The following is a 15,578-nucleotide window of genomic DNA, read 5'->3' on the forward strand; positions in this document are numbered from 1 at the left end:
TGGGAACTGGTGGAGCATGGGAGCTGTGACTGGTTGGGAAAGAGGAATGGGAGCCATGGAGGAGGAGAGGCTGGAGCTATTGCGGGAAGGGAGCTAGGGACAATGACACTGAGATCAGATAGGGTATGTGGGGGTATTGAGACTGGCTGGACAAGGCAGGGATGGATGAGGAGATTGGACTGAGATTGGATGGGGAGAGGGGCTGGAACTATGGAGATGACTGGAAGCCAGGGGTTGGAGAGAGAGAGATCAGATCAGCTGGGAAGACGAAATGGGGACAGGCTGCACAAGGAGACAAGGGACAAGAAGTCAGAGCTGGTGGGGAATTGGGCTGGCTGGGCAAGGAGATTGGGACTGGACATGGGTGGGGACTTGGGCTTAGATGGGGAGTCTGTCAGGGGAGACTGGGACTGTTTGGGCAAGGAGAACAGGATTGCGATGAGGAAACTGGGGCGAGGAGCCAGAGACGGGGAAGAGACAATACTGCAATAAGGACATGTTGGAGGAGACCTAGCACAAAAGGTCAAGCTTGCAGTGACCACTAGAGAATACTCCTCTCCAGAGTCTGGAGTGGAACCTGAGATTCCTGAGTCTCACCATTTGTCTGCTGGCATCACATATTGTGAAATCCAGTCACCAGGTGTATGTCTCATCTCCATCTAGTGCTGTCACAGAGGATGACAACCAACTATTGCTATCATTTACTCCATTAGCTCAAGTGGCCGTGGTCTGTCCAGTGGATTTACACTAGAGCTGCCGACTCCATGGGTGCTCTGGGGTTGGAGCATCCATGGGGAAAAACTGGTGGGTGCTGAGCACCCACTGGCAGCCCCCATAGCAGAACCTCCCCCTTCCCCCAGCACCTCCTGCCCGCTGGTGGGCCCCGCCAATTAGTACCTCCCCCTTCCTCCCAGCACCTACCGCAGATCAGCTGTTTCGCGCCGTCTGGAGGCTCTGGGGAGGAGGAGCGAGGGTGCAACGTGATCGGGGGAGGAGGCGGGGAGGGGTTGGGAAGACGCAAGAAGGAGTGGGGCCTTGGGGGAAGGGGTGGAGTGGGGATGGTGCCTGGCTGGAGCCGGGGGGAGCACCCCCCAGCAGATTAGAAACTCGGCGCCTATGATCTAAACATTCTAAAACTTCTCATCTGCCATATAAGTGTAAATGTGATGTCACATGATGCAATTTCTGTTGGTTTTTTTCAGTTTGCTTTTTTAAAAACCTAAGAAATGACATACAAAAATTTACATGAAAAGAACAGTGCAGTTGCTAAGCCAAGGATTCAAAGTTAGGAAATGCCTGTGCAGCCTTAATTTGGCACCCTTTTGCATATTCATTATGATACAGACTTTAATTATGTGATCATACTATTTTTTGAACAGGACCCCTACTTCATTCAGTGCACATGACGGACCTGCTCTGGGTTGTGTCGTGAAGGAGACTGTTGTCTGTAGGACCCCTGCCTCATTTGTTGCAGAAGTTGGAAGGTGTTTGTGAATGAGATTGCAGCAAGAGAAAGGAGGATCTCATGATTAAGGCAGTTGAATGCTGCTCTGAAGAACTGAATTCTACCTCTGCCACAGAATTCCTTTGTGATACTATAGTCAAGTTGCTTAAATTCCACTATTCACAGGTTCCTCATTTCTGGATGCCTGAACTTGAGACCCTGGGATTTGATTTATAGAAGTGCCGCACACTCAGAGCTGCAACTGACTTTGAACATATAAATGCTGTGCTTTGAACATATAAAATGCTAGGTACTATGAAAAATCAGGTCCTAGGTGTCTCAAATTGGGCACCCAGGATTAGTGGACACTTCTGACCTTAATCTCTCTTTTCCTCAGCTCTGCATCTGTAAAATGGGGGATAATACCACCCCTATCATCTGACAGGAGTGTTGTCAAGGTAAATCAATTAATGTTTGTGAAGTACTTGGATACTATAACGGTGAGTCCTGTAGAAAAGCCCATGGGGAAATTAATAATTCTGTATTCAGAGCACAGTGAATAGTGTGCAGTAAATAAAGCCTAGGGTCACGTGTAACAATGGGGATAAAACAAAATATTGAATAGCTGTTCATCAAGTGAGTACCATCAATCCTGTGCACTGAATGAGGCTGGAGTCTTGTGGAATAAATAGTATGTGATCATATAAGTAAATGCTATCATAATGCATATGCAGAAGGAGGTTGAATTAAAGTTGCACAGGCATTTCCTAACTTTGGAGTGCTTGACTTTGCAATCTTATAATGTTATTTTAATGTAGTTTTTGTGTGTAATATATAATATACATGCACAAAATCTGAAAAGTTGGGGATCTGGATATGTCACAATATTAATGTTTTAAATGAACAGGTGCTGCTCATATGGTAGAAGCAGATATTCTTCTTTGTGGTGAGGAAGAGGGAAATGGTGAACCAATCATGGCTCATCCTCCTGAAACAAACAGCGACAACACATTGCAGACATGGCTAAATGAGATTGTGAACACTAAAAAAGGCATCAAGCTGGATTTTAAGAGGTATGTAAAAGATTCACAAGGATTCTGCACTATTATTATTTATTAATAGTTACCACCGACTGGTTGTGTGTTGGTGCTGTCCATTGTAGGGCAAACTTCTGTTTACAGAACTTTTATTAACAATACATTTTACTATAATGTATGCATTACTGAATAGTGAAACACAATCAAACATAATAAGTGGTAACGAAATACAGTACCATCAGAAATGATTAATCCCAAATGGTACCAAAACTTGTTTTTTATTTGTGTGTGTGTGTGGTTTCTTTTTATGAATATCTGTGCACTAGAGAAGTATTTTTCAAACACAACTAATTTTTATTAATGGATGCAGTGAAGCTGTTTGTCCCAAGGCTTTACAGTATTTTAGACTACCAATAATATTGCATATGCAATAAACAGTTATTGTATTTTAAAATATTGTATAGTAATTATTGCATATGGCAGAGCTGGTAGCATCACCAGTAGGTAAGGTTGCCTAGCACTTTCCATTAAAGTACCTTGTTTTCAGTTGCTTTTAACTTTGCCAAACTGTAACTGTTCAGACTGAAAATTTTCATGCCAGGTATCTAGCTTAAGCTACTGGTTTTTTTGTTTGTTTGTTTTGAGAACAAATTAGCTGTTTTAGAGAATGAGATTAGGGAAGAAGAAGGTGTTAAATAATTCTTACACCTATTCCTCAAGAAGTCCTCATGCCTTTATGCTTTGGAGCATGGATTTGCAATTTAACAGTGGGTTGCTTTTATGTGAAGGATGTGCCTTTTGCTGTTCCTGTGAAAATCCACTCAAATTTGGTTAAATTGTAATCTTTTGGAAACTGCAGTTTGCACATGCTTAGTGAAGATTTGTTAGAGAGTGTTATCGTTATTCTTCAAAGATTCAAAGATGTAGTGAGCATGCTTCCTAGGGATGCCACCTAGGGATGCAGGCTCAGGATTTTCCCTGCAATTTATCCTTCTGGCTATTAGGGGCCACTGTGGCATCAGGCACTCGAGCTGAGATCAGGATGACTTTCTCTCTAGGGCTCTCAAAGTGGCCCTAACTCACTGGCATTCAGGCAGCATGGAGGCGAAGGGGCAACTAGCCTGGTACAAATATAGATTGGTAAAGCCCCATGTATTTCACAAATGCAAAGTAACACACAGAAAGGAAAAGAACCTTTAAAAACAACATAAAATGAAAAACTGACCACGCAGCAGCAGCTCCTGTCCTGCGGGGCTGGGGCCAGTTCTCTGCTTTGGGCATTGCAACCCAGTCCACAGGGTCGCAGCGCTGCTCATTCAAATTTGGCCTGGTCACCCTTCCAAAGGGCCACCCACCCAGCAATAGGACACGACTCCCCACCTCAGGACCTCCCACCCCTCTAGAGGAGAGGGGCTAGATGGCGTGTTGGGGTTCAGTGGGGGAGGGTAAATATATAAGGGGGGTTGGGGAGGGGCCATTGGGACTGATCGAGGGAGCTGGGGCGCTGGGTCTCAGTACAGGAGGGGGAATATTTGAGGAGGGTAGGGAAGGGTTTTCTGGGGCTAATGGGGATTTTTGGGGGGGTGAGATTTAATAGGAGAGGGGTGTATAATAAGGATGGATGGATGGAGGTACTTGCAGAGGGTCCCTGGGGATAGGAGCAGAAGGGTGCAGGAGTCATGGGGATGTATAGGAGCTTAGAGGGTAGGTCACAAAAGTCGGGGTGGTGGGGTGGATAGACAGAGAGTGTGGGGTGGAATTGGATTTGGAGAGATTGGCTACGAACAGAGACGCATAGAGGCTGGGATAAAGGGTAGAAGCATAAATAACCACTAGAAACAATCCATTTCAGAATTTGGAATCTACCTGAGGATTTCCCAGTTTCTACATTTTTCTGCTGACAGCAAATAGCTGTGAAACCACTGACAAAGCGTTTGTCTTATTCCTCTGTAGTGAATGGTCCACATAGCAACGGTGGGCTTTTATCCTCTCCAGTTACTCTGTTAGCTCAAGAGGTAGAGGTATTGTATATTCCTCATTTTCTCGGTGCCCATTTTCAGAGATATGGTACTGGATTTTCAGAAGTACTGAGGGTGGAAAACTGAAAAATACTTGTATTATAAATTGTTATAAATATCTGTTCTTCGAGTGCTTGTTCATGTCAATTCCAATCAGGTGTGCGCATGCCGCGTGCATGACAGATGGAAGATTTTCCCCAGCAGTATCTATAAGGTCGGCCTGGGTGCCCCCTGGACTTGTGCCCCAGCAGTATCTATAAGGTCGGCCTGGGTGCCCTCTGGGCACTCAATATAGGGCCCTGCTGACCCACCACCCCTTCAGTTCCTTCTTACCGCTTGTTACAGGTAGCTGGAACTCCCAATTGCTCTTGCCTTGGCAAGCGCGTGTTCTTCACAGTGTCCTTTTTAGTGTATATAGTACTAGTATAGTTCTTATTTGTATAGTTAGTGTAAATAGATTCATATGTTTCCTTTGGGGGGCTTCCCTCCCCCCACAACATTCCTCTGGCACCGGGCTATGCCTGGGTCCCCGGACTTTAAGGCTTGTACAGACTGTGGCAGGTCTATGCCCAGAAGTGACCCGCACACTTAGTGCTTGAAATGTCTCGGTGAGGGCCACCTTAGCGAACGTTGTAAGATCTGCAGAGAGTTCCGCCCTAGGACCCTAAAGGACAGAGATCAGCGCCTCTGTATTTTACTTATGGAGGCAGCGCTTCAGCCTCAGTCAGAACCCGGCATGGGGGAGCCAGCTCCAAGCATCTTGATGCATGAGCCAGTGCCAAGGAAGGGCTCCTCTAGAGATCCTCGGCACCACCACGGCTCTGTGCACAGGACCCAGACCTCTGTGAGGCACTGGTCTCAATCCCTGATACCTCACTAAAAGAAGAGGTCGGACAGAGGACATTCCCTGACCAGGTCTAAGGACCAGGCAGTCGGAAAGCCTCCATCCAGTGCCCAACCGCTACGGCTCACGTCGACTCCTGCCCCAGCGGGGGGTCCAGTCGAGTTCGGACCCGCATCGCTTGCCAGCCCGCCACCAAGAAGACCTGCAGCTCCCCTCCATGCTGGAGGCATTCGAGGCTGCATCAGACCTTCTGGTACTTATGGCACCAGCCTCCCCTCCAAGGCAGGAGAGGTCGCTGGCACTGGTTCGGGCACCAGTGCAATCCGATGGCGATGCCTGCATCATCCCCAGTGCATCACTCCCTGGCACTGGCCACCCTCGTGGAGGAGCTGCTCTGGTCCCCCAGTTTGCGGCACCCATCCGAGTTGGAGGCCTCGGAGTCGTAAGCAGAGTCGTGCTCCAGTAGGAGGTCCCGCTCCTGCCAAGACCGCCACTCCTACCCGGCACCATGGCAAGTTCCTTAGTGGCTATTCTGGATGCCCTGGGCTTATCATCAAAGCCAAGGGCAGAGCTACAGTTCCAGATCGGCATCGATGGTCTCGGTGTCCTTCGGGACACCGCCCACACCTTCGACACCAGAGATTTTGACGGTGACCCAGCTGACCTGCATACCTGATGAGGCAGTGGCCACCACATCAACTGCCCCAGCCCTGGAGGACAGCAGGGTCTTACAGCAGCTGCTGAGGTGGGTGGCTCAGAACCTCAATATTAAAATAGAGGGGGAGGTGGAGGAGACCGACCCAATAGTCGATATCCTTTCCCCTCCTGGGCCATCCCATATCGTGCTGCCGCTGATCAAAACCATTAGCGAAGCCACCAACATACTGTGGTAGACCCTGTCCTCATTGCCGCTCACTGCGAAAAGGTCTGAGCGGAGATACTTTGTCCCCTCAAGGGGGTACGAACACCTCTATAAGCACCCCCCACTAGACTCCCTAGTAGTGGACGTGGCCAACCAACGTGAGCACCAGGGCTACCAGGGGTCCTCCCCGAAAAGTCGAGAGGCCAAAAAGTTGGACTTTTTCGGGAGAAGGGTTTACTCGACAGGGGGGTTGTAGCTCTGCATCACTAACCATCCAGCGGTGGTCAGCAGATATAACTTTAATACATGTGGGGCCTTGACAAAGTTTACCGAACTCCTGCCTCCAGACTCTTGCACAGAGTTTTCTGTGCTAGTAGAGGGGGGTAAACTAATTTCCTGGACATCTCTGCAAGCAGTTTTGAATGCAGCAGACGCAGCTTCATGCACCATGGCAACTGGGGTGGCCATGAGGAGGAGTTCCTGGCTGCAGGTCTCTGGCCTCCCATATGAGGTCCAGCAGACCATCTAGGACCTCCCCTTTGAGGGTCAGAATTTATTTTCAGAAAAGACTGACTCCCGCCTGCACAGCCTCAAGGACTCTAGGGCCAGCCTAAAGTCCCTTGGCCTTCACACTCCTGCCAACTAGCGGAGGCATTTTAGACCACAGCCCCCACTGAGGAGTTACCAGCCTCAAAATAAGCAAGAGAGTTCACGCAGGAGGAATAGAAACTCTAGAAAGACACCTCGTCCCTCCTTTGGCCAGGGCTCTGACCAGTCTAAACCTTCCTCAGGCCAAAAACAGGCCTTTAGAACATGCGCACGAGGATGGCTGGAAATTTTCCATTGGAAAATTCCCTATACTTGTGCCTTAATATGCATGCACAGTAGCTGTTTTTTACAATCAAAATGTGGGGGTGGAATCGCCACATAGAAGGGCATGATCAAGTGTGCAATAGAAATGCAAAACTTGAAGGACAGTTGTAAATTGCAGTTTATATCTTTTGTCCTTAATAATAAAACTATACCTTGACATTTACAGATTTCATGTGTTTATGAAAATACAGAATACATGGGTAGGCTAAATTCTTTTATTGTTATATAGACTCTGTAGGTGTCAGCCAGAAACGGGGAAGGAAGGGAAAAGTGTAGTAGGTTTTTTAAAAAAAAATATTGTTAAAACTCATTTTCAATTCACTCTTCTTTTTCCAAGACAAGTTTTCAGCCAAATACAATGTTTTACAAAAAGGTTTTAAAATAATGCTGCAGTATAAAAATGTAATTGTATAAAAGCATTTAAAAAATACAATCACATAGTACAAGCACAGCCAGGAGAGTAACATGAGAGAAACTGTCCAAAAGAGCAGCAGCTTTTGGATAAAGTACTCCTGGGGAAATATTGTGCCAAAAACTTCTGCGCACAATATTTTTAAATTCTGCAAAATTCTGCATATTTTTGTCAAAATAATGGGATATAATCCAGCTGGTTTCAATTACCTTGGTAATTTATTTAAACTAAAATACAATGGATGGAGAATGGGAGTGGGGAGCATTGGAGGAAATCCCCAAACCCCCTCTGTCTATTAGTAATATAGCTAGTACTGACCCTTTACTTCTAATTATTAGTCAACAAATATATGCAGTCATATGCTTAGTATTACATCATAGGCAACTGAAGAACAAGTGAGGGCTGGGGACTCAAATTCACAATTTATACTGGCTACTGACCATAGGCACCAACTTTTCCAGGCGCCGGTGGGTGCTTGCCCCCTGCCTGGCCCCCATCTTAACCCCTTACCCAAAGTCCCCATCCCAACTGCGCACCATCCGTGCCCCTATTGGACCCCTTCCCCAAATCCCCGCTCCGGCCCCGCCTCTTCCCGGAGCCCGCCATGTTCCCCCTCCTTCCCCCTCCCTCCCAGTGCTTGCTGCCACGAAACAGCTGTTTTGTGTGGCAAGCACTGGGAGCTAGGGGGAGAAGCAGAGTGGTGGCGAGCTCAGGGGAGGAGGCGGAGCGGAGGTGAGCTGGGGCTGGGGGGGGGATTGGGGCAGGGAGCTGCCGGTGGGTGCAGAGCACCCACCAATTTTTCCCCGTGGGTGCTCCAGACACGGAGTTGGCGCCTATGCTACTGACCATCTCCAGAAAGGAGCATATTTTGGTAGGAAATTTTTTCAGTCCAAAAATTTGGAACAGTTCTAATCACTAAAGCACCATAAGCATTTATAAGGCCCTACTGTCCTTTACAATAAGGCTCCTTTACACCACTCTGGCAATGTAAAGGAGCCTTAAAATTTTTACACCTGTTTTATACTCCTGGAGGATTCACTAAAAACAATGGGAACAATTCACTAAGGAGGCAGGCTACTACATTCTCCTCCACCTGAGGGAACAGAGCCTGCCCCACACCTGCTTCTTCAGAAATACCCCAGAGCACTGCCCCTGCACGCCAAGAGTGGACGGAGTGTCTCTCTCTCTCTTTCACACATGACTACCCAGCCTCCGCCCCTCCCCGGCGGTGATTTAAGTCTCTACCGGCCGCTCAGGGTGCCCAAACCAACCTCTCTGCACTGCCAGGGAGTGGGCACATGACCGCTCTTGCAGCTTCCCTTTGCTTCCCCATCAGAAGTCATTTTTCTGCAGGTAAGCAAAGAGATCTGCGGGGGGCCTTGAATTCTGCACATGCGCAGTGATGCAGAATTCCCTCAGGAGTAATAAAGCTGTTCCTGTATTAGAGATATGTACAGTATATATATATATATAGGAACCTTTTGCATAATACTCCTGTTGGTTATCTTTTTAATCCGCTCCATTAGCATGATTGACCATATAATCCCACTTTTTATGCTGGTTTTGGACACTGCTGTGGTGGTGGCAAAATGGGGTGCTGGTCCATGACTAGGGCTCCTAGGCACTCCGATATATAATATCAGTTTGGGTCTTATGTGCCGCTTAATTCCAAGAGCTTGGCATATTAAGGTAAGAACAGGAAGAGACAGGCAGAAGCTCCACCTATGAAGTGTTTCTGGGGAGAAAAAATTTCTTTCCTTTTGTCTAGGGAAATCTGCAAGCTTTTAAAGTATATTTTGAGATGCCTGATATTTATCTTTTACATTCAGTAGCTTGTAGCAGCATTAGTTCAGGGACATCTGGAGCCACTGCAAAGCAAAGCAAATAGATCCGCCAGCTGCAGTACCCAAGATTGTGTGTGACATTTCTCATCCATCTGCCTTAAATATGCCAAGTGTGGAAAGGAAGAGAGTAGGTATATGTGTTTGTGAGTGAGACAGGGAAATAGTAGATGGAGGTGTCCTATTAAACAGGAGAAGGTGGGAATCTCAACCAGGGCACAATGAAGAGAAGAGGAAGACATCTTGATTTATCAGGCAACTCACCCCAGAGCTCTCAGTGAGCATGAAGCATTTCATACTCCATATGATGCAACAGTGAGGCATAAACTTTACCCACATGAGCTTTGTAATCTGGATATGATTGGGATGGGGCCTCATAAACAGGGGGTCCCCAGCAGCTGATTAACAGCATTGCCTGAACTAGCCCTAGCTTGTGGAAACAGTTTCAATAGAGTGTGTGTGTATTGTATTTTTTTCCCATCATATCACTAGGAATCTGTTGTCTTGCTGATAGTGTGTTTATCTTTACAGTCTAGCAGCAGTGAAGCCCTCTATGATGCTTCTTGAAGGCATAAAGTTGCATCTGAGGCGACCTGTCTGGATTAATGCAGACATTCTCCCTGGACCTAATGGAAGTAACACTGTCGTGGATGCAAAAAGATTTCTAGACACTGTAACTTCATTCTGCCCGGATGTGACCTTATCGTTGGGCTGGACAACTGGGTGGCAGCCTCAACAATGCAATAAAGGTAAAGATGGAAGATTTACACGCTGCAAGGCTTGAGGTTGCTCCACATTTGCCTCAATTACATAGATGCAATTTCTTTTGCATACATCTGTGTCAGTTTTTTTAAAATGTAATTAATATAAATAAAATAGACTAAAAGACAATAATTTTATTAAATGTATGTCATTTTGCAGCTTAGTATAGAATTGGAAAATAGGGTTTATGAACATATATAGATCCACTATATTTCTGTTACTGAAGTTAACTGTATTTATTTTTTTAACCTGTTCCTTAGATATCAGGGCTTTTACAGTGCTGCTGTCAGTCCTTCCAGCTGTCAATATTTCAGTCCCATCTTGGGCAAAACTTCCACTGAATTACTGCAAGATCAGGCCCTTAGTATGAATGTTCTATTAAATTAATCCTTGTTCAGACTTCTGCAATAATTAAGGACAATGAGATGGTTTAAGACAGTTTGTTAGTTCAAACAAGATCCTTCATATGTCCTACTGTATTTTTTTTTAAATTTGTGAAGCTGAATTCTTTGCAAGGGTTTTGTAAATCAGGCCATGTTCACTTCTGCATGCTGATTATCCATGAATTTTTAAAAAGTGAAATTTTAAAAAGTGAAAACAAACCTGACTGTCCAAGGAAGTGTAATACAAGTTTAAATATTTAATTACAGTTCACTTCATTTTATGCAATATGTTATTACTCAGACAGGAGCTTTTGTTTCACTCTTACCTCACTTTATAATATAAAAAAACAGCTGATCTTCTATGATTGCAACTGTTGCATTTTCACATCAAAATGGCCTTTCCATCAAAGAGATTGTATGAAGACTTTTATAAGCTAAGAAACGGAAATGGAAGGCTTATGATGTGTGCACTGGTAAAAGACAGCAAAAACAATACTTAGCAGCCAAAGGCATTAAAGATATAAAATTTCATTCTGACAATTGCTAGTTTAAAACTTCACACATGTACAGGTGGTTGGTACAACATAACTAGTACTGGACGCATAGATTCCAACTGATTGTTTCTGCTTTTGAGGAGATATTTCATGATTTTCATGTAACTTTGTTTTCAGAAGAGGCTGGCGTAGTATTTAAGTAAGAGGAATGTTAGATAAGGTGACAGTTAATTATGTATTGCCCTTGCTGGCAGCCTAAGTTGGTTTTTGTCTTCCTGTAATCAGGTTGTAACACTGTTGTGTTGTTTTAGGCAGGAGCAGCTAATCATGTTTGGGTAACAGGGCTGTCTGGTCCTCCTTTCTCCCAGCTCTCTCTGCAGTACAACATCCCAGAGTGCATTAACCCAAGTGGTGATGTTGGTACTCTGTGGATAAAGTTACCTGGGCATTTAATTCTTGGCTGGGATACTATGTGATATCAGCCCAGTTTTTTCCCCAGAGTGCCTTCATACAAACAGAGGAAAACAGTGTGACAGATGTGAATGTACAAATACATTTGATGTGTGGCTGCTGTGCAAAATGTGATTGTATGGACACAGTGTAACTGCACTAATTGTAACTGGATATTTGAAGTGGTTATTACCTGCGTATTAAATCACAGTTCTACGTATAGGCTGGACCTACATTAATCTTTTCCCCCAAAAGTTTGCACTACTCTAACACTGGTGCAGCTTCACCAGTAACAGCAGCAGTGGGAGCACTGGTGTAGACAAGATACTGCTGGCCACTAGTGTTTTTACCACTGTGATGTTATAGATGGCAGAGATAGCAATGCCTGTAGTTAAGGTTACCTGACACTTTCCATTACATTGAATGAAAGAACAAATTAAAAATTTTTTTTACTAGCTTTGAAGCTTGCAAAAATAGATGTTAAAAGCAAGCAATTTTTAAACTGTGTTAAATTGCTTGCTTTTAAACATATTTTCTCCAAGCCCTAACTAAAATATTTTTAGCCACCTCATTTCTCTATAACTTAAAACGATGTCAGTTGTTTCTTTTATTCTTTCTGAAATATTCTTAAAATTACCTTTTTTCTTATTCTTTCAAGTGAGCTGTAGCTCACGAAAGCTTATGCTCAAATAAATTTGTTAGTCTCTAAGGTGCCACAAGTACTCCTTTTATTTTTAAAGGGTCACTGTTATGTTAAAAACCATATCTCAATTGAAGTCAATGGCAGAACTCCCAGTGATTTCCATAACTAATATTTCTTTGAAAATATTACAGATAACACTTAAGTAACTGAAATACAGAATTTACAAATACCGTATAATTTATTTTTCACTATTTATGCTGATATTTACTTCTGGCATTTTTCTGAACTTGGACAGTGAAAATGAGTAGTCAGTTTCATTTTTGTTCATAGGCATGTTTTGTTCAATTTCATTTTTAGAAATAGTAGATTTTCACAAAATCCACATGTCAACAGTATGGAACAGTGGTATATTTTAAATCTAACTATTTTATAAATCATGATACCTTTATATTCTGATAGGAATGTGGAGAGTTTCTTAATACTGCATCAAATGATCTTTCCAATAGGATACAGTTGGGCAATGGTGAAAGAGATGGCTCAGATATGTGACGCACTTACTCAGCCTGTAACGTTCCCTGTTAGAGCAGCTTTGGTACGACAGTCAAAATCTGAGTTGCTCTGGTTATTGCAAAAGTCAAACAGGTAAGTTTGAGGACTTCTTGTTTAATCATTTGCATGATAAAGGCAGATAGTAGTCAGATGTTACACACTTATTATGTGCACACCTGTTACAAACCATATTAAAAAGCTTTTTTTTAAAAAAAAAATTCCTCAGTTTTAAAATTTGATTTGTCATATGTATTAATTTGCATTCAAGATAGCTACTACATTATCAATAAAAGAGCAAACTGAAATGATTTTTTTAAGTGGGAATTTCCCCCATAAAATATATGGACTAAAGATATTCTGTCTGCTGTAATAAAGTGGGGCAGTTTATGTGTGCGCAAAATATTAAAATTCTACTAAGCTTATTTTTTAAATTATTTCATAACTGAATCTGCAAAGCCTTGAAACATTGCACTAAGTTCCATCATAAAGACTTCTCAACTCAAATGTAGTCAAATAGACTGAATAGTTTAATCTCTCAATTTGGAATCAATTCAAACCAATTTAAACAGTTGCATTTTGTATATACTTTGTATTAGATTCAGTGTTTACATTTCATGAAATGAATACAATATATTACATGTATTTCATGAAATCCTGGAAGGAGTTCCATTCAGCAGTCCTTGTCACTCGATCAAGTTGATATCAGATATATTCCAATTGATTTATTTTATAATTATATAGTAAAAATAAGTGTGATGTATATTTCATGAAATATTTTTACTGTAAAAACAAAAGAAATAGTATGTTTCAGTTCACCTAATACAAGTACGGTAGTGCAATCTCTTTATCATCAAAGTTGAACTTACAAATCTAGAATAATGTGCAAAAAATAACTGAATTCAAAAATAAAACAATGTAAAACTTTAGAGCCTACAAGTCCACTCAGTCCTATTTCTTGTTCAGCCAATCTCACAGACAGACAAGTTAGTTTACATTTGCAGGAGAGAATGCTGCCCACTTCTTGTTCATAATGTCACCTGAAAGTGAGAACAAATGTTCTCATGGCACTGTTGTAGCCAGCATTATTTACGTGCCAGGTGTGCTAACGATTCATATGCCCCTTCATGCTTCAACCACCGTTCCAGGGGACATGCGTCCATGCTGATGATGGGTTCTGCTCAATAACAATCCAAAGCAGTGTGGACCGACGCATGTTCATTTTCATCATCTGAGTCAGATGCCACCAGCAGAAGGTTGATTTTCTTTTTTTGGTGATTCAGGTGTTGTAGTTTTCACATCAGAGTGTTGCTCTTTTGAGACTTCTGAAAGCATGCTCCGCACCTCATCCCTCTCAGATTTTGGAAGACACTTCAGATTCTTAAATCTTGGGTCGAGTGCTGTAGCTATCTTTAGAAATCTCACATTGGTACCTTCGTTGGTACATTGCGTTTTGTCAAATCTGCAGCAAAAGTGTTCTTAAAATGAACACCATGTGCTGAGTCATCATCTGGGACTACTATAACATGAAATATATGGCAGAATGCTGGTAAAATAGAGCTGGAGACATACAGTTCTCCCCCAAGGGAGTTCAGTCTCATATGTAATTAACACATTATTTTTTTTAACTAGTGTCATGGAAGCATGGCCTCTGGAACGGTGGCTGAAGCATGAAGGGGCATATGAATGTTTAGCTATCTGGCACATAAATACTTTGCAATGCCGACTACAATAGTCCCATGTGAATGCCTGTTCTCACTTTCTGGTCACATTGTAAATAAGAAGAGGGCAGTATTATATCCTCTAAATGTAAACAAACTTGTTTGTCTTAGTGATTGGCTGAACAAGAAGTAGGACTGAGTGGACTTGTAGGCTCTGAAGTTTTGCATTGTTTTGTTTTTGAGTGCAGTTATTTAACAAAAAAATCTACATTTGTAAGTTGCACTTTCACAATAAAGAGATTGCACTATAGTACTTGTATGAGGTGAATTGAAAAATACTGTTTCTTTTGTTTAACATTTTTGCAGTGCAATATTTGTAATAAAAATAATAATGTAAATTGAGCAGTGCACACTTTGTATTCTGTGTTGTAATTGAAATCAATGTATTTGAAAATGTAAAAAAAATCCATAAATATTTAATAAATTTCAATTGGTATTCTATTGTTTAACAGTGCAATTAAAACTGCAATTAATCACGATTAATTTTTTTAATTATGATTAATTTTTTTGAGTTAATCATGTGAGTTAACTGCGATTAATCGACAGCCCTAATAACAACCTATTACCATTAACAGTTACTCTGTTAGCTTAAGTAGTAAAGGTTTGTGCTGTGGATGTAAAGGTTCCAACCCTGCCCATGACCAATTCAGGAGTCAATATGGTTGTTCTTAATAGAATTCATTTTTTCAGGTTGCTTTTTAAACACTCAGGACATTATATACAAAATAACTATATTAAAAGAACAGTAAACATGCAAAATAAAGCACTCAAAATTAGGAAATGCCAGTATTAAGGTGGAATCTTAAGTCATTCTCCTTGTGCATGAGCATTATGATATAGTCTTTAACTACATGATCACATACTACTTTTTCCTGTAGGACCTCTTTATTCAGTGGACATGATGGATGGTGCTCACTGAATGGGTAGCTGTTCAATATCTTTTTTGTACGCTCACTATTCAGTGTGTGGCTAGGGCCTTATTTACTATACTCTGTTGAAACACTGCGCTGAATACAGAATTGTTAACTTCCTCTTGGTCTTTTCTTATAGCTCTTACCATAGTTTGAGTAGTTCACAAACTTTAACAAATTTATCTTTATCACACCTTTGTGAGATAAGATGGTGGTGTTATCCCCATTTGCAGAGGAGGATCTGAAACCTAGAGATCAAGGGCAAAATTGTAAAGTGTCAACTAATTTGGGGTACCCAATTTGAGAAACCTAGAACCTGATTTTTTTTTTCAGAGTA

At 42.5% G+C, this 15,578-nt stretch overlaps 1 protein-coding gene across 4 annotated transcripts in view; it reads left to right on the forward strand.

Moving 5' to 3' along the window:
* Positions 1-15,578, forward strand: part of FAM151B (family with sequence similarity 151 member B) — a 41,005-nt gene that overhangs the window by 23,049 nt on the left and 2,378 nt on the right. For all 4 annotated transcript variants that reach the window (XM_074952787.1, XM_074952786.1, XM_074952788.1 and 1 more), the window contains 3 exons: positions 2,352-2,517; positions 9,863-10,080; positions 12,570-12,705. In XM_074952787.1, the coding sequence (XP_074808888.1) occupies positions 2,352-2,517; positions 9,863-10,080; positions 12,570-12,705 (520 nt within the window). The remainder of the gene's footprint in view (positions 1-2,351; positions 2,518-9,862; positions 10,081-12,569; positions 12,706-15,578) is intronic.

This window comes from Natator depressus, chromosome 5 (assembly GCF_965152275.1).
Source record: "Natator depressus isolate rNatDep1 chromosome 5, rNatDep2.hap1, whole genome shotgun sequence".
Taxonomy (NCBI): Eukaryota; Metazoa; Chordata; order Testudines; family Cheloniidae; genus Natator; species Natator depressus.